The sequence below is a fragment of the Manihot esculenta genome, chromosome 14 (assembly GCF_001659605.2).
Source record: "Manihot esculenta cultivar AM560-2 chromosome 14, M.esculenta_v8, whole genome shotgun sequence".
Classification (NCBI taxonomy): domain Eukaryota; kingdom Viridiplantae; phylum Streptophyta; class Magnoliopsida; order Malpighiales; family Euphorbiaceae; genus Manihot; species Manihot esculenta.
The window spans coordinates 28,024,263-28,043,673 of record NC_035174.2 but is presented as its reverse complement, the minus strand read 5'-3'; the positions used below and the strand labels follow the sequence as shown (position 1 = coordinate 28,043,673).

Sequence of the window (19,411 nt, the reverse complement as noted above, 5' to 3'; positions counted from 1 at the left end):
AAGTGTATGTAAATGTAATTTTAATAGAAAATTAATATCAAAATAGAGTAGTTTAATTAGTGTTTCTTTATTTTTAAAAATATAGAAAGTGTTCGAAATTTTTAATTCGAATTTTCATTAATATATTTTGAGATATTTATTTTTATATTAAAAAATAAAAGAATTTACATAATTTTTTACTTATAAAAGCATATTAGAAGAATACTTGAGCGGGAAAATGACAGCAAGGGACAGATGGAACTTTATGAGTGGTCTTTGACCAAGGCTTTGATAGGAGAGCTAACCACAGGGAAAAGGAAATAATAAAGAATTTATTATTTAATTTTTCTTGGCAGCATCATTAGAGATTAGAAATCATGTCTTTTTTCATGGATTCACATGCTAACACTCAAAACCCATCAAAGCCAATTAATTTTAATCCCAAGAGAGATATGATTATTAAAAATACTTTAATATAATTTTTTTTAATATATATATATATATAGATGACTTCCCACCAATCCCAGCATCCTCCTCTTGTTCTTTGAGTTTCTTGAATTCTTCAAGTTTCCTTTCTGTTCTTGGGCTATTTTCTTGATCCTGTTTGTTTTGAGAGAAAGGGAAAGAAAAAGAATGATGATGGGGGAGTCATATGAAGAAGGGTGTGATTACTTGTATAAAGCAGTTCTAATTGGGGATTCTGCAGTTGGGAAATCAAATCTTCTATCAAGATTTTCAAAAGATGAATTCAGATTAGATTCAAAGCCAACTATAGGGGTGGAATTTGCTTACAAGAATATTAGAGTTGGTGATAAGCTCATCAAAGCTCAAATTTGGGACACTGCTGGCCAAGAAAGGTACATATTCCTTTATTATCTGTTAATCTACTTCAAGTTCGAAATTACATTACATACCAGTATTTTGTTAATCTTAATCGTTTAAGATTTGTTATTTAATTTTTATGATATAGAAAAATTTATTATCGATTATTCTTTCAATTTTTAAAAATATATTAAAATATTTAAATTTAAAAATATTTTAATACGGAACAACTAAACTTAAATTTTATGACAGATTTAAATTGAATCTAATTTTTGCTGGTGATATTCGATGGAAAACTAAAATAACTTTTTAAAAAAAGAATTTCAAGATTTATAACTTTCAAAAATATAACGAGAACTATAGTTTTATCACAAAATTCGATATGAAAATTCCATTTACGATCAATTTTGTATTTTAATTATTTTTTTATATTTGTATAACTTTGCATATTATTTTTTTTTATTATAAATAGTATTTCTTGACTATTAGAGACTCACTTTTCAATATTTGAAAAAATTCCAATAAGATTTTTTATTTTTTAACCTATTATATTATTTTAACCAAACGATATTGATTAAAATTCAGAACGAAATCTAATCAATCTTTTATTATATTTATTAATTAGTCTTTTTATATTGAGAGTATTTTATTTTTTCATTAATATTTAACTACTAAAATTATTGAAAACACTAATTAATAACCTTTTAAAATTTTAGTAATATTTTAATGTATTTTTTAAAATTAAAATATCGGTTAATGAATTTTTCATAACGCATAGATTAAATAATAATATTTCTATATTTTTATGCAATTAAATAAATTTTTTAATTAATTTATTTCATAGAAAATTCCTTTTTATTAAAACAAGATTGATTTTGTATTGCAGGTTTAGAGCAATAACAAGTTCATACTATAGAGGAGCATTAGGTGCATTATTAGTGTATGACATAACAAGAAGATCAACATTTGAGAATGTGGGGAAATGGTTGAATGAAATAAAAGAATTTGGGAAAGCAGATATGGTGATTGTTCTTGTTGGGAATAAATCTGATTTGGGAAATTCAAGGCAAATTGGTGAAGAAGAAGCCATGAATTTTGCAGAAGCTCAAGGTTTATGTTTCATGGAAACTTCAGCTTTGGAGAAGAAGAATGTTGATGAAGCATTTTTAGAAATGATTTTTAAAATCCATGAAATTACAACTCAGAAAAGTTTACAAGCTAAAAATAATATTGAAAATAATAATAATAATAATATTATTAGTAGCAGTGATCTTAAAATGGCAATTCCTGTTGGAAAACAAATAATCAGTATTGATGAAGTAACTGTAAATAACCAACCAAGGTGTTGTACTTAGGCAATTTGAGGATTTTTTTTTTGTTTGAATTATTTTTCTGAATTATTCTTAGAAGTTGATGGTGATTTCTTCTTGTTGGTGTTATTATATTTTATTTTTATAGTAATTTTTAAAATTAAAATTAAGTATAATATTTGTAATTTTTTATAATTATTATACTTAAAAATATTTAATTTAACAGTTAAATATAACTGATAGTTGATAGATATAAATAGTTAAACCAAGCATTCAGTAAAAAATTAATAAAATAATAAAATAAATTTTTTAATATCAGTTAAAAAATGCAAACAAATTTGAAATTAAAGTAAATAAAAAAAAAATAAAGGATAAGAGGAAAGAAAAAGATAAGTTTTTAGGGAGCTAATTATATATAATAACTTATTAACATTAGATAAATTAACTAGAAATGTTTGAATAAATTTGAAAAATTTCTTACTCTCCACGTTGTTTCATAATTTTCAAAATTACCGTTGATTTTCCCGTCTCATACTATAATAACATATAAATTAATTATTATAACCATATTTAATTTTATCTTATTATCGAGAAATCTTTCAAAATCTCTTGTAATATTTAATAAATTTATTATATTTAAGACGGAGATAATTGAAAAGTTAATAAAAAAAAATTATTCTCTAGTATGTGAAAAAGTAAAATGGACAAAAATTATGGGATGAAAGAAGTATTTAGTTTCAATATTCTAGAGAAATTCATTAGTTGATATCTTTGTTTTAAAAGATATATTAAAGAGTTTCTGAAATTTTAAAAAGTTTACTAATTAGTCTTTTCATTAATTTTAGTCGTTAAATATTATAAAAAAAATTTTAAATGCCTCTAATACAAAGGGACTAATTAGTAAGATTTTTAGAAACTTGAGAGACAAACTAATGAGTTTTTAAAACCATATGGATTAAATAATAAAATACTTTATGGCTTAAATGAACGAAAAGACTAATTAGTAGATTTTTTAAAACGTAAGAGATATTTTAGTATATTTTTCAAAATTAAGAAACCAACTAATGAGTTTTCCATATCATGAGAACTAAGTGATGTAACTCAGTTCTCACCCAAACTATCTTACACAGTGGAAATCTTTCATTAGATCATATAATGACATGTTCACAATTAGATAGCCAGACATCAGGCTCAGCCGTTCAAGGCATGAAGACTCGGTCACTAGTGACACCCTCCCAAGCATACATATCTTCGGAGAATTGTCTCGTCTAGGTAAAGTCTCGATCCTTTTTTACTTCTTAGTATTGAGGGTAGTTACAAAGCAATCACCGAAATTCCTTTAAGTACGTAATCCCTTATCCACTAGCCGACACATTCTGGATTCTTAGGGATGCTACTAACTAACCTACTCTTCTTATAGTATAAAAGCGATTCAGACTACAGAGTTAAGGTACATTTACTACTCACTTAAGCTTATTACAGTTCTTGCTTCACTTATTCACTTGAATATTTTCTAACTTGAGCTTCAGAATATTTGCCTCTATGCACCAACTACCTCACTTTTCCTCTTTGCAATTGCTAATGAGCATTTTTGGCAACATCATCTAATTCCATTGTTGGGATTTCAAAGAGTTTTTTTGCCATTTTGGAAAATCTGACTTGTTCAATACTTTCTATTTCTTTTCCCTCTTATTCAAGACCTACTTTATCTCTAATGGCCAATATCTCACGAGCAATTACTAAATTCGTTGCAAATAGAGGGATTATTGTCTCTTCCATTTTGGGAAGTGGACAAAACACTCCCCCTATGTCAGTTCCATTTTGGGAAGTGGACAAAACACTCCCCCTATGTCAGCTGAAATGGATCTTAACAATCTCAACAATGAACAAATGGTGCAATATATCAAAAGGTTGCAGGCTACTCTTAAGCAATATAAGATTCGGAAGGAGGCGTCCTAAGGTGTTTCCATGATACAAGAAGAGACTTCTCAAAGAACACCTAAGACTAGGGGAGAAGCGCCCATGCCCATTTCAAAGGGAAGATCAAATTTAAAGATGAGAAGTCCTCGAATGAGACTCCAAAAAGTGTAGATTGAAAGCTAGTATGTGTTGTACAGAAATTTCAAAAAGAGAATGAGGATGACTTGCCTTTGTTTGATGAGATTCTAGTGGAACTTCGCCACCAAAATTCTAGTTATCCAGTTTGGACAAAATATAAGGGAATTTCGGACCCAATGAGTCATTTGACCATATTTAGAATCATAATGCAACTGCAAAATGTCAATGATTTTATCATGTGCCAAGTCTTTTCGTATATACTAACAAGTCTAGCTCAGAAATAGTACTAGTTAGAATTGAGCAGTATTCGATTCAAACAAAAAAAGCGGATCAAACTAAATTAATTCAAAAATTCAATTTTTTTTATTCTTTTCAATTTTGTTTGGTTTTTATTTTCAAAAATTTCAATTTTTTGGTTCGGTTTGATTTTGGTCTAAAAAATTGATAAAACTGAATTGATTAGTAAGCAATAATATATTAATTTTGATAATATAAGGAGATTAGATCATAACCGAGATTGAAATAATTAATTAAATTTTAAAAATAAGGTGTAAAATATAAGAAGTCTAATTGATCAAATCAAACCAAATTAAATTAGACTGGTTCGATTCGAATTGATTTCTGCCTAAACTCAATTCACTTTGATTTTATAAATACTAAAATTTTAATTTATTCGGTTTGATTTTATTTTAAATTAAACCGATTGAATACTCACTCTTACTAATAATATTTCTGAGCTTAGATTTTATTAACAATTTTGCTCAACGTGTTGTAGCTTTTAGATCTAAATTCATTCCATATATACCAATTTTTATCAATTTTTACTCATTTTTGTGATATTGCTAAATTAATTATTTAAAACAAAAGATAGAATAGAGTTGGAACAGTTATTATAAAAGACTACCAAATGCTAGAAGCATAGGCATATAATATATCAATATGAACATCACGAGCTCAAAATTTCTTACGTAATTTTTTTCAATTAAATAACTAAAAATTGAATAAGATTTTTCACTTAAAAAAAGAAGAAGCAGATTTAGCAGAAAATCGTTGCCCGGGTCTCGTCCAGCCAAGCTGTTAGGTCCTATTCTGGGCTGAAGCCCAACCAAGATAACGTTGCCTCATAGTTTTCATGCACGTGTGAAGCGTAATTTCGACGGCACGTGCAGAAAAATGCAACAAACACTAATCTGTGACCTTTCCTTCGTCACAGACAAACCAGGCAGAATCTAATTTACCAAACCCTTCCTATTCTTCTGCGTGGTTCCGTCTAAAACCCACACCTAAAAATCGCGCGTACCTGTCACGTTAGCATTCACAAGCTACCTTTCATCCCTCTCCTTGCTTCTTCTCTTCCTTCTCTGCAACTCATTCTCACACAGCTTTTGCTAATATGCGCTATATGTGTATAGAGCAGTGACGATTTCGGATCTTTCAAAATCAGTGAGGGAAAGAAAATGGCGAATTGGATCTCCTCGAAACTCAGAGTCGCTGAGACCTTCTTTGAACAGGCAATTTTCCTTTAATTTTTCCCTTTTTTTTTGAACTTTGGATTTTTATTTATTTTTTGAAGAATTATTGTTGTTGTTGTTGTTGTTTTTGTTTAATTTGGGGTTAATTGGGATTGAATTGTTGATTTGTTGGCGGCGGTGATGGCTCAGATTGATCAGCAAGCGGCGGAGTCGCTGAAGAAGAACGAGAATCCGTCGCGATCTGATGATAGAAAATTTCATGTACCTACAAAAACAGGAGGAGGAGGTGGTGGTGGTGGAACGGTGTCGTTGAAGGAGCAGTTGAAGAAGAAAACAACTCATGAAACTATCAATAGTAATACCCATGAGTATTTTGGAAAATTGAACACTGATACTAACAATATCGGTGATTTTAGTAATGTTAGTAGTAATAGCAATGGAGGAGAGAAAGAGATTGCAAATGCCCCAAAACCTTTTGTAAAAGCTAGGTCTACACTTACTGATAGTGACTGGACTGAGCTTCTGAGTACTCCAACTCAGGCCACAACTTCATCTTCTTCGAATCGCAGTAATGGGGTATCTGTAATTCGAGGGTTGAGGAAGGATGGTGGTAGGAGGCAGGGGAGTCCTGGCTCAAATTTCTCAGTGCTAGAGGGGAAGATGAATCTGAAGAGTAGCGGAGGAGTTAAGTCTAAGAAGAGATTGGATGTTGCACTTGGAAATAGGTTAAATGGGAAACCAAGTGATGAGGAAGAGTCTACATCTTCTGCAAGGTCTTCGAGTGTTGAATTGCATAGTGATGCAAAGAATTTGGATAGGGAAGATCTGGATCATAAGGACATTGTTGTTGATCTCATGGAAAAACAGAGCAATAAGGGATATGAGAAAAAAGGGGGGCTGGGGCTTACTGAATCTAGGAATATATCTGAAGAGAATATTTTACAAGGGGGAAAGGGTGATTCTTCGGAAATGTCTTGTGTGTCAGAGAAAGTGGGTGAGGCATCTGATGTCAAGAAGGGAGTGAGCAATGTTTATGATAGACTGAGAAACACAGTAAAGGGGAAGCATCGATCTGGCAGTGCATCTAGAAGTGCTGCCTCTGATGATTTGAAGAAAGGTTCTTCAACAAGTGATGAAGGGTCTGATTCAGACAGTGATTCAGTGTCAACATCTGATTCCGAGAATGAACAAGAGAGGGAGATGAGAGAGAAAATTTTGGCTCAGAAGGCTGCGGCTAAAGCTTTGGAGGTAATCAAAGAGCGGGAGAATATGGTTGCCAGATTAGAAGGAGAGAAACAAAGCTTGGAGAAAATACTTGAAGAACGAGCAAAACAGCAAGCACAGGAGGTAAGTTTTCTTTTTGGTGGTTTTCACTTTTTCACTGTTGTAATTTTGTGTTTCCTTTTTGCTTCCTTAACATTAATCATCTTTCATTTCTGACTGGGGGAAGTAAAAATTGTTAATATGTTGTCTTTGGTTGTGTGCTTGACCAATAGCTATGAAAACTTTTTCGCATAATTTTGTTTTTCTTCAATACTTGTATTCTCTGGTTTATTTGATCTCCTATATTAGGAAAAATAATTTCATATCAGAAGTGAAAATAGGTTAGATGGGTTGAATTAGAGGACAGATAGATTTGGATTATGTGTTTGGCGATGGCTTTTTGAGCAAGTATGCAAACACCTTGCAACTCAACTGCCCAAGACCAAGTCAGTCTAATGTGCAAGGTGCAGCAATGAGCTGCAGCACTAGCTTGTTCTTGTCTTTCATAATAAAAATTCATTGAGATAAACTAAATATTTCAGCTATACCCTACATCTCAGGATCATTGAGCAAATATTATTATTACTTGCAGCTGAAGGCACCTCTCTTGCTTTTGATTTAAAATTTGCAAATCTTGATAAAATTTGGACATTATCAAAGTATTCTTTATTTTTTAAGTGCTAATTACTTGGATAATTTTACCCTTTTTTCTTGCATCAGGCTTCAGAGCTTCAGAAAACCATGATGGAGACAATGCAGGCTGTTGAGTTGGAAAAGCAGAAACATAATAATACAAGAATGGAAGCCCTAGCTCGATTGGTTAAACTGGAGGTACCTATTTCCTGTTTCATAGTCATTTAAATTTATTTGGGTTATAATTCTTTCTTTATCATTTAGATATCTTTATTAGAATTAACTGCAAATAGATAGAGTTAATGTAATTGTTTCTAAAGGTCAATGTCATTGCAGACTGCAACTGCTGATCTTGCAAGATCCCTTGCTACTGCAGAGAAGAATCTTGAGATGGAGGTATGGTAAATCGGATTCAAATGGCTAAGTTGATATATTTACCATCTTGTTCTTTATGCACTATTTTTAAAAGAATGTCATTTTGTGGAGTGACAGTTGAAGGAAGCTTCTGGCACTAATAGAAGACAGATATCATGAAATTTTTACCAGAATTTACTACCTTTCTGTTTTTGCTTCTTATGAAATATGAATCTAGATAGCCTAAAGTCTCACTTTTAGTCATCCAGCTGAAAAACTTTAATGGACATGTTGATTCATTATTTCACAGTGCGGATTGTAACCTTTAATGAATTTCCAGTTTATCACCTGATAGAACTTTTAATTTCTTTTTTCCGAGGCTCAGTGCATCAAGTTTTATTTCTTGAAAAAAAAATCTTTTTTCTTCTATTCATTTCACCTATACAAAGGCACCGGTGGGGGGGGGGGAGGGGAGGATGTTACATGGTGATTTTGAATAAAAGGGGAGATTTTCATACATGAGCTTACATAATACTTTTGACATCTTATATTGCTCATAGACTTGATTCCATGTGTGTGCTTGTGTCAGTGTAGACATGAATGCAAATAAGTTTATTTATATATGCATTTCTTATGGACCAGATTAATCGGGTCGCAGAACTTCGACGACAACTTGAGTTGAAAGAAGTGGCTCATGAAGGTATGCTATTCTGGATTTTGATCTTGGTTGTTTGAATGACTGTGGAAACGACATATTGTTTTCCTCTTACCTGGCTATAGCAGATGATATTGTAGGAACTGATTATGGTTTGTTTATATTTTATTTAGTAACTAGATACTATGTTATTTCTTAGGACTTTTGATGATGAGTGATTGCTTATTTTTGTTTGTGTTTGAACTTGAAGCCATTCAATCATAGTTGGACTATATCCTCCCATTCTTCTTCCATTTCTTCGTCTCCTTCTCTTCCATATAGATATGTCAGTGTTCAACCTCTTCTATTCCTTTTCGTACCCTTTTTACTAAAATTCAAGCATTCTACTATTTTATTGCTCAGATCAATTTATAAACATGCATGTTAAAATATAATTTGCTGCTCCAACCAGTAGCAATCAGTATGGTTCCATCACCAAGTCATTCATAGTGTGTATCCCCCCTGCTTTAGTTAATCTCATATCTTGCCACTTATTCTTCACTTGATGCAAGACAGTGTGCAGGTTTTAGAATTAAGGTTGAATATGGGATTTACTTGAGGGATAAACATAGCAGGATTTAGGTGAAATAACTAGGGTTTGTAAAAGGATGGTATTGAGAAGTGCATTTAAATAAGAAAAGAAGATTTATAGGCTGTGAACAGTTAAGTGAAATGTTTAGGCTTCAGATTTAAACTTTCTTCGGCATCACTCCCAGGGTTTTGCATCACACAACTCACAACATAACTGGTGGATTTGTATCAGTAAATGAACAAGCATAATCAAAGAATCATACTTTTGGCTCCAGTTTTGTTCTAGAGTCTAGACATTTCAGGATAGTTTCAGTTCTTATTTTGGTTCCATTTTGACTTTAATGTTGGTTTCAATTTCAGATCATATCTTGATTTTTACATGTAAAATTACCACATTCTTATGTTTATTTTAAAATGATAAAACAATGTTAAATTTCTACCATAAAAATAGTTCAAATAATAATAATAATAATTTAAAAAAAAATCTATCGTATATATTACATAGAAGTTTATATAACTAATATATGATTCAGTCATATAATTAAGGATATAAGGTAATTTAATGCATTTATCACTCAAATTATTTGAAAAGTAAAAAAAGTAATAGATAATATTGAATTATATACACTTATTAACTGAAGATAAATTAAGTTTTATATATATATATATACAATATAATTACAAATAAATGTAGATATATCTTATTAAATATAAAATATATCTAAAACCATATATATCAAATTGGTTCTTTAGTTCAGTTCCAATTCAATATAGTTTGGGACGGTTGCAGGCTATTGATGAAGAACCAGACAGATCCTAAAACAATAAACATAAGTTCAGTTTGGTTCCTACAATAACCTTTTTCTTTTTCTGGTTCCAGTACCATATGGTGGTTCTGCGGTCGGTTTAGGAACCCCAGGAACTGTGCATAATCCTACAATGACTTTCATAGACCACCAACAATTTAATAAAAATCGAAGAACTTGAAAGTACTCTATAAATTTCCCAAAGAACTCTAGATTAAATTGAACCATAATCCTAAGTTTCTTGGGTATTTGACTATGGATATCCTTGAATTCCTTATATGCATCAGTTTCCCTTGATTGGTGAAAACTCAACCTCGAGTTTAAGTTTTGAGATTAATTGCTTGAAGTGGGTTTAAGTTCTGAGATTAAAGAGGAACTTGGAGTGAAGATGCAGTTGTTCCAGCTTGTAATTGCTTCTTCAAGCTTTCTTAATTTTTAAAGGGTATAGAGATGCAATTCCAATAGATAAATTTCTATTGAGCAAATAGTTTCTTTCAGACATAAAGACTGGTTGAATGTTATTCTTCCTTTGCTTTTATTGATTTCTTTTCATTGCTTTCCTTCGGATTTAGGACTTGGAAGAAAACAAAATAAAAGTTTGTGCATTTATAATGTAAATGATACTGTTGTAGTAATGATTTTACATTTTTCCTTGAAAATTGAGCCCCGCGAAGCAGCTGTTAATGGATAGTCTTACCGTATATGAATAACATTCATAAATGAGTTTTTTAAGATTCATTTGATTTTTTTTTTTTTGAGAGAAGATTGATTCGATGTTATTATGAAGTCTAGCCACTATTGAAAGTTGAAACTTGTTTCCTGTTGTAGAGCTTAGGAGGAAGGTCTCCAAGACTCATCAAACTGGGACATATTTAGGCCAAGTGAGTTATGCTTTTACTGTGATCATATTGGTGCATAAACAGGGGCAAAGGTTGTCATATCCTCACAAGTGCCTGGATGCTTTATTTTGCTCTTCTCAAGCTTTTCTAAGTGAACAAGTTTTTCTTGGCCATTTTTTGATTATCTTTGTACTTAATTGGAAAATTTATAGGGAGCAGCTTCTAAAGGACTTGAATTTGAAAGGGATATACTTGAAGCAGAGTACTCCTTTTTAACCGATAAAATTGGGAGATTGGAAGATAAGGTTAGCTTTTGACTTTCAATATGGTATGCTGTTTCTCGACTATCAACTCGCTGTAATAGATTTTTGAGGCCAATAACTTAGCAGTTTTTCCTTAAATGCTTGAAGATTTATACTTGAGTATAATGTTCTAGAAGCATGCCTTTTTGTTTGAGTACAAAGGGTTTGAACTTGGAACAGTTGTGGTAGCTTATGTGTGTAGCATGAATCTACTTTTGAGCAGATAAAACATAAGATCTTTCTAGTTCCTTGGTGAAAGACCTCTCCAGGAAAGGACAAGAATGGAATAAATTGTGGAGAACTGGTCATGATGTTGATGCAATTAAAAACAATGGTCATATATTGATGTTTTTGGTAGATGCATCCAGCATGATTGTGACAACTCTGACAGTTAACTATTTGGGGTTGGAAGTTCATTGACTAGCTGACCATAAACCAAATTACATATCAGCAGATGGTGTTGTATAGGCTTATTTACTAACACCAATGCATATTTGAGATTACTGACGAATTTGTTTTTTTTTTTAGGTTTACATGTGTGTGTGATTGTGTGTGAGAGTGAGAGAGAGGGAGAGAGAGAGAGAGAGGTTTTTGGTTGTGTCATGATCTCATTGACAACTGTGATTATCAACCATAAAAGTTATTCCTCCTTTGTCAAATAGTATCTATGCTACAGAAGCTATGATCATTACCTCATTGATGGGTTAACAAAAGTAATTGTCTTGGGCATGTGTTTGGATGATTTTAGGCAGATCCAATGTTTATGTTTTTTATTGATTTTATTTATTTGTAAATAAGGTTTACTTGATCTATCCCAGGCAAAGAAACTAGAAGCAAATATTGAAATGACAAAGAAGGATCTAGAGGATCCAACAGAAGTAGAGGTTGAGCTTAAGAGAAGACTTGCTCAGTTGACTGACCATTTAATTCAGAAACAAGCCCAGGTTTGTGTTTCCAACATCTTTTGCAATTTTTCATGCGAACTTTATTAAATGATGGTGTATTCGTTTTCTGTATGCTTAAGTGTATGCAACTGTCATACACTTTAAGTGTTGTGGTCCGTGTGTGTCCTAACTCTGACCAAAAAAAAAACAGAGGCAACTGTCAGACGCTGGGTTATGCATATTTAATGCTACTGTCATATGCTGGGTTCCGTGTATTTTGCATCTGTGATTCACAGTAAGGAATAAACTATGCCGAAAACAGTGATATTGCATACAAATGCATTGGGACACAAAAAAAAGGAAACATTGAAAAAATAAAATAAAAGAATACTTTCACCTTTGAGCTTCATTATAAGAATATGTTAGAGGCCAAAATTCAATCATATTGAATTCGATTGCGGTATATTTTTCATTTCAATTCATCAAATAAATTACAAGAAACATTTCAGTGCTTGTGTAAATACTGAAAGTTTTCTTTGTGCCTACTGAGCCAGGTTGAGGCACTCTCCTCAGAGAAGGCAACCCTTTTATTCAGAATAGAGGTGCACTACTTGTTCCTGGACTCATCAGTATCAGTGACCTGAAAAAAGGATAATTAATTGATTATTGTGATTTGTTCTTTATGCTGTAACGCATCACAGGCAGTTTCAAGGTTGCTTGAGGAAAACAGGTCGATTTCAAGGGACGTGGAATCAGGTACATGGGAAATCCCCAAGTCAAAGTTGAGGCCTCTATTGGAGGACAAAATTCGATCAGGAAGTGAACATCTGGGATCCCTGCTTCTGCAGTTGGATGCAATTTTCGTGGCCGGTGCAGTGTTTGTAAGGAGAAATCCAACTGCAAAGTTATGGTCACTGGTTTACTTGGTATGCCTACACTTTTGGGTGATTTACATTCTTTTAACACATTCACAAGGCTCAGATGAGAGCAGATCTGGTGCTGTTATATCCTTGGAAAACATCAACAACACCGCAGCTATGTAATTTTTGTCTATGGTATTCTTTTACACCAATTTCTTTTTGCCTCAGCTTCTAAGAGTTGTGCATTGCCCTGGGGTGTAATTTCTGTAGCTCCCACCCTAACGTCTAATAAAAACAAAGCATTAAAACGATTGTAACTAATTTGTATATTAAGAGAGTAATATAATCTATTCTATTTCCTTTTAATCATTATGCACCATTTTTTATTATTCAATTAATTGCCTATAGATTTTGCCAGAAGTCATTGAAGACATAATTAATCAAAGGGCAAATTTGTAATGGGTGTCTGTATTTATCAGAATTATTTACTTAATTCTTTTCATTTCTTAATTCTTTTCTTTTGAAATATCCAATTAAAATATTTCTATATTTTACAAAATTACACTATTTTGTCTTTTTATTAAAACAATTTGAGTAACGAGGTAGAAACACTAAATTCTTAGATTTTATAAAATACATAAATATTTTAATTATACATTTCAAAATATGACTAATTTATTAATTTTGTTAAAATATAGGAATACACAGCTATTTAACCCTGCAAAATAAAATACATGAAGATCTTTGCTTTCTATTTCTACAATTGAAACTTGTTAAGTTTATTTTTAAATAAAGGCTAAGCCTAAATGCATATTTTTTTTTAAAATAAAATAAAAGTTGAACAGGTAAAGTGATCTTTGTTATACCTTTAGCTTTAAATAAAATTCTAAAACATTCTTCAGTGAAATCATCCAAATAAATAAGAATGAGGAAAAAGTACAAACTGGATTGATAATGTTAGGTTAAAACTCACATTCAACTTCACATATGCAATAAGATTTTCAATACAATTTGGTATCACTAACAAATCTATTGTCATGCAAATATTTAAAACCTTCAATAAGTATAATGAATCAAAAGCCAGTAGGTATCATATTACTATGGGAAATGAATTTTACAAAAATGAAAAATTAACTTGAACAGAACCAAGCAAGTATAAAGCAAAGCAATTCCAAAGAATCAAAATCTAACTCATCTTCTTCAATCCACTGCTGACTCCTACTGAGCTTTGTTCCATTCTATTCCTTGCACCAAGCGGTAAGAGTCTTAGAAACATTACAATTTGTAACCCAAATGTCAAACATAAAGGAACTTTTATATTTAAAAAATATTTTTCATTTAATCTCTTTATTCAAAAGAGTTTTTCATTGTAAAAGAAATGGAATTCATTCGAGTTCTTTAATAAAATTTTCCAATAGAAGCATATAAAGAAGAGGAAAAGCCAGAGAATTGCATATTTTTAATAAAAATTGAAACAAATTCTCCAACCAAAAAAGATTAAATTTTTTAACAATCAAAATTTAAACAGAGACACCAAAATAATAGACGTCAAGAACAAATAAACAGCTTGGAAGTCTAAAATTCCAAAATGCTGCTTCCCAACTGTTTCATGCACACTACCAACTGCTAATTCTCCTGGGAAGACAGCAAGTTTACATAAAGAACAAGCATTAAATTTCACATAAAACCATCATCAGAAATACAAATTGATCAAATCATATGCAAAGGTGAAAGAGGTTTCTGAGTTTCACAGTAGTCTCACCATGTTGTCCCCTCATTCGGAAGATTCCGACTATAGAAAGGGTATTCAAAGAGAAAAGTTGTCTTGAACCATGAAGGCAAGTTTCCATACACTACTGGAGGCAGAGGAATCAGAGGACTGAAACAGAATATGTAAGTTCAGCTAGTTTTTCCTTCAAATTTTCATTCAAAACAAGCAAAGAACATAAGCAAAGGAATACTTAACCTGGTTGATCTCTTATACGCCCTATATGAAGCCACATTGCCAAATTTCTTGTCAGCAGATTCCTGATATGATTCGTGTGGTACATATTAGCCATTCACGAATGATGTTGGTGTAGTTTGAAGAGTAAGATTAATAACGAGGAAAGCAAACCTCAAGCAATGGTATGCCACTGACGAAAAAAAGCAACAGTGTAAGAAAGATGGGACTGAGGATTACAAGCCATTCAGCACCTTTCAACAAAGCTGTAGAAGCCACAAAAATTCCCCACCAGAGGAAAATCTGTGAACAAGTTCATGTTTGATAGTGATAAGAGTTAAATTAAGAAAGACCACATGTAGCTTTTACTTTTAGAGCATGTTTAATACAGAAGCAGGTATTCTCCAATACACTTCAAAGCTACTGTACAAGCAGAATCACATAATCATAATTTATTTTACAAGCAAGCAGCAGGAAAAAAAAGAAAAAAAATGGCAATGCTTCCAAAATAGAAGTATTGAAATAAAATTTCAGGATAAACCTCGCCAAAATAATTTGGGTGACGAGAGTATTTCCATAGTCCAACATTGCACCATTTTCCTCTATTTTCTGGAGAGTTCTTGAATGTAAGCTTTTGTTGATCAGCTGCAGCTTCAACTGAAACCCCCACAGACCACATAATCCATCCAATTATATCCTCAGCCTGAATAGATGGATTTCTATCACTTGCATTAACCACTGTTACAGGTAAACTCACTGTCCAAACCCAGACAGCCTGCAGAAAAGGAGTGTATCAAATAATGAAGGATGCTCAAGACTGTTGATGTAAAGGTAAAATGAAGGTTGCTCAAGAACCTGAAATATCCAGAAAATTGCTAATCTCCCCAAATTATTACGCATTTCATCAAAGCGTCTATCCTCTCCCCATTGCAGAATCCTGTTTAAAGCATTCTATATAATAAGTTATGAAGAAAATTCATCAATGTACAGTATGTACATAAAAGATGATCTATGCATAGATTCATATTTGCATATTTAAACATGCAATGGATTTTAGTGTTATTCTTCCAACTTCTCAGGGTTGAATAACAATGAAATGCCTACTTTCTAAAAGACTCTTTAAAAAAAGTCTTGAACTACTGATGCGACTCAATACATCACAAGGAAGTGTTTACATGCTTATATGATGCTATGCCATGGAGAATAGGGATGGGGATCATTCTATGAGAATAGTTTCTAAAACTGCTTCTTCCTTTAGTTTTTTAAACAGCTTTTTTTTTTCACATAAAGTAACAACTCTAATCTATTCTTGTTAGCAAATAAAATAAATTTCAATTGTGTATAATAGCTCCATAGGACATCAATTCTGTTAAATTCCCACATTGATTTAGGATAATGGTAACATAACATTTATAGTTACCATTTTCTTAGTGAGTTAAGTTCGGCCCATTTCCTTCAGATATATTAGAACCTCTTCATCCAATATCGGCCAAACACTTTCTATAAAAACACATTACCCCTATCCCAGACTAAGGTAAAAACTTATTAAAATTAGAAATAACACGAGAAGACTTACGTGGTTCGGCTACAAGTTATCGACAAATACAAAACTTCAAAACACTACATATTTATTGAATTGGATTACATATCTCATAATACAAAGATTTCCCTATTTATAGTGGAAAAATTAAGACATACGTGATATGATACCATATATTAAGGAATATATCAAGTTCCCCTATTTTGGAAATATATAGAATACAAACAAATCCTATATTATATAGCAATAACTTTCCCTAACATTCTCCTTAATTATAGTATGAAATCTCATCAATGCTAACGCTTTCACTTGATGAGATTAATAGGTAGAAAGCAAAAACCTTTCTCACAACAACATATAACTAACAACTCATATGACGACAAAAACCACACTACTCAAACACAGACACTTAAGCTTGAACAGTGCCATAAATAATACCCATGAATAGTACCCATGAATAGTGCTCTGATACAATGTTGTAGGACTAATGAAATATATATTTGTGTGTATTTCATTAGATGAATTATTGCATAAAATCAAGTCCTATAATCAAGCCCTATGATCAAGCTAAAATATATATACATATTTACTTCCTATAACAAAATTTAACAAATTCCACGAGTTACTCGTGCATTTCCTTCCTTTCCATCTTTTGTTTTTTCTATGTTTCTTCAAGGAGAAGATTGTGAGACTTAAATTGTTTATAATATTTTGGGGAATTTATGCTTTTTGAATCACATTCATGGTAGGCAACCTTCCAAAAGTACCTTTAACATCCTCTACAAGACAAACCATTCCAAAAGAAGGCACAGCCCCCAATGGATGTCACAGAAACTTTAACTGATGTAAATTTGTTGGGAAGCTAGACTCTACTGACTTCAAGATCTTACATGACTAATAAACCAACAAATAAAACACATACACTAATCTTGCTAATGAAACACACTTCAGCAACTCAGGCAACAATAAATAATAATAATTATTATTCATAGCAGATTATGCATGAAAATTGTCATGAAATGCCATGCGATTAATACCTCATTAACAGGAACAATCCCAGGCGAAGACCCCACAATACTACAAGTAAACTCAAAACTACCTGAAAGACACAACAGCAGAATCACAAATAGGGAGTACAAATTTAAGAAAAAGGAAAAGAGCCATATCAGGATCAAATATAACAAAACAAACTCAATTTTCAAAAAGAGATATAATAAATAAAGGTTTAGTTCTTCCATTGTTGATAATCTTGTAAATTTTGCTGTTATCAATTTTTTTTTTTTTTGCACTTCATATAATCATCTAGTGTACTTCAGTCACACCACCCATTAATTCATCAAATAATCCAATTGAATAGAGGTAGAAACCCAAAAAAAATCCTTTTCCAAAGAACTTAATTTAAGAAGACAGGTGGAAGAAACAGTCAAAATATAACTCTGTAGACTCATTTTATGCGGTTGACATTGTCGAGGACCATGGAACTTAAGAAATTCACATTATCAATCTCTCTGGAACTAGAAGTTTAAGCATCAACTTAAAGAAGACAACAAATCCAACTCATCTGAACTCTAAAATGTCTGGCCTATGAATAAAACCCAGAAGGACAACACAAAGGCACCACTGGAAAAGAGAGCTGGGTTGTCAATACACCATACCTGCCTGAAATGCCATGTCCCTTTCAAAATCAGAGTCAACACAGCAAGTATAACAAAATTCGTGCTTCCTGAGATAACAAAAACCAAACAGAATTAATTCCATTAAATCCAGCCATTTCTCAGCAACCCATCAACAAATTCTCAGCAAAAACTGAGAATTGAGCGCCAAAAATTCATTACTTTAAGTGGAGACAAAGAAAAGATAGAGCCTTGAAAGATGGGATACAGAGAAAAGATACCAGCAAAGTCAGTGACTTTATCAAACTTGAGAAGAGCAGTGACTATAAAAAATAGCAACTGGTATCCCACCTACAGAAAAAAAAAAAAAAAAAAAAAAAACAGAAAATAAATAAGCAAAAGAAACTTAAAACAATCTGAGAGAGAAAGGGGCAGAGAGTTACAGTGACGATGGCAGTCAGAGCTAGAAAGTGGGAGTCGATGACTGTTCCCATTTTGGACAGGATTACGTTGTTTGATCTTTGGTTCTGTAATTATAGCTTTTGGGTTGGTGTCGTGAAAAGAAAAAAAAAAAAAAAATCCTATTGGCTGTATTGCTTGAATCCATTCCTTCAATGGGTACGCTTCTACGTGGCTGGCTTTCTGCCACAGGAACGCCTCTTGTTATTTTCCTCCTCTTGTTTGGATTATTTTCCATTCGTTATTTTCTTTTCTCTTGTTTGGATTTTTAAAAAATAAAATAAACGAAAAAAAAAATTATTTTCCTTCATTTAGAAATAAAAGAGGAAAGAAAAATAATGATATGTTTTTAAATTTACTATTATATTTTTTTTATTCTTTTTATTGTTCATGTAGAGGTATATATATATATTTAAAATAAAAATATTTTTTTTCTTATTTTCTCTCTAAATTGAAGAGAAAGTAACCAAAGGAAAATAAAAATTATTTTGTTTCCCTTCATTATTTTCCATAATTATTTTCCTTCCCTTCTATTTTTCACATATTTAAATATAGGCTTTAATACAAAATTCAATTTTACTCTATTATTTATTATTATTATTATTTAAATTGGTCCAACAGTTTTAATTTGAATTCAATTAACCTAAAAATCAGATTGAGATTCTAAACCAAGAAATTGACTTTTTGATTTTTAATTTAAATCAAGAAATTTAGCTTAAAATTTTAAAATAAATTAATTTGGAGTAATTTAATAAAAAGTTTAAAAATTAATGCTCTCACATCTAGAAAATAAAGTTGACATTCAAAAAATAAAATTTACAGTATTTTTGTGAGTTAGATGGATAGAATGTGTTTCTCTCATTTTATTCTTTTCTATTTATCTGTCAGTGATGTCTAAGCCTCTCTGCTATAGTGCCACCTGTCTCTGTCACGCAAGTCCGTATGTACGAAAGTGTCAGACGCCTTCTTCACGCCAGACGGCCATTTAATTCCTTCGACACGCATGCAAAAAAAGCTGCGAAGTGATTGGGTATGTCATGCCCCATGTTT

General features: G+C 31.7%; 3 protein-coding genes across 6 annotated transcripts; 2 read left to right on the top strand and 1 right to left on the bottom strand.

Annotated features, from left to right (window-relative positions):
- The first annotated feature begins 489 nt into the window (after positions 1-489).
- On the top strand, positions 490-2,231 carry LOC110600376 (ras-related protein RABA6b). The gene is made up of 2 exons (XM_021737221.2): positions 490-836; positions 1,688-2,231. Exons 1-2 carry the CDS (start codon positions 613-615, stop codon positions 2,154-2,156), a joined length of 693 nt encoding a protein of 230 aa, XP_021592913.1. The 5' UTR covers positions 490-612; the 3' UTR covers positions 2,157-2,231.
- A 3,160-nt stretch (positions 2,232-5,391) lies between these two features.
- LOC110600287 (golgin candidate 2) lies at positions 5,392-13,176 on the top strand. The gene is made up of 10 exons (XM_021737103.2): positions 5,392-5,680; positions 5,831-6,988; positions 7,625-7,735; positions 7,874-7,933; positions 8,534-8,591; positions 10,751-10,803; positions 10,974-11,066; positions 11,882-12,007; positions 12,502-12,549; positions 12,649-13,176. Exons 1-10 carry the CDS (start codon positions 5,627-5,629, stop codon positions 12,988-12,990), a joined length of 2,103 nt encoding a protein of 700 aa, XP_021592795.1. The 5' UTR covers positions 5,392-5,626; the 3' UTR covers positions 12,991-13,176.
- On the bottom strand, positions 12,955-18,489 carry LOC110600289. 4 transcript variants are annotated; one of them, XM_043950158.1, is made up of 10 exons: positions 18,346-18,489; positions 18,184-18,253; positions 17,945-18,012; positions 17,327-17,388; positions 15,605-15,686; positions 15,291-15,524; positions 14,924-15,052; positions 14,774-14,835; positions 14,570-14,686; positions 12,955-13,092 (listed from the first exon to the last, which is right to left on the bottom strand). In XM_043950158.1, coding segments are annotated over exons 1-10 (876 nt in total). In that variant the 5' UTR covers positions 18,397-18,489; the 3' UTR covers positions 12,955-13,091. The 4 variants fall into 4 exon arrangements, with proteins under 4 accessions (XP_043806093.1, XP_043806090.1, XP_043806092.1 ...); XM_043950155.1 differs by lacking the exon at positions 12,955-13,092 and adding an exon at positions 13,877-14,051; XM_043950157.1 differs by lacking the exon at positions 12,955-13,092 and adding an exon at positions 13,877-14,045.
- Between the last annotated feature and the right edge of the window lie 922 nt (positions 18,490-19,411).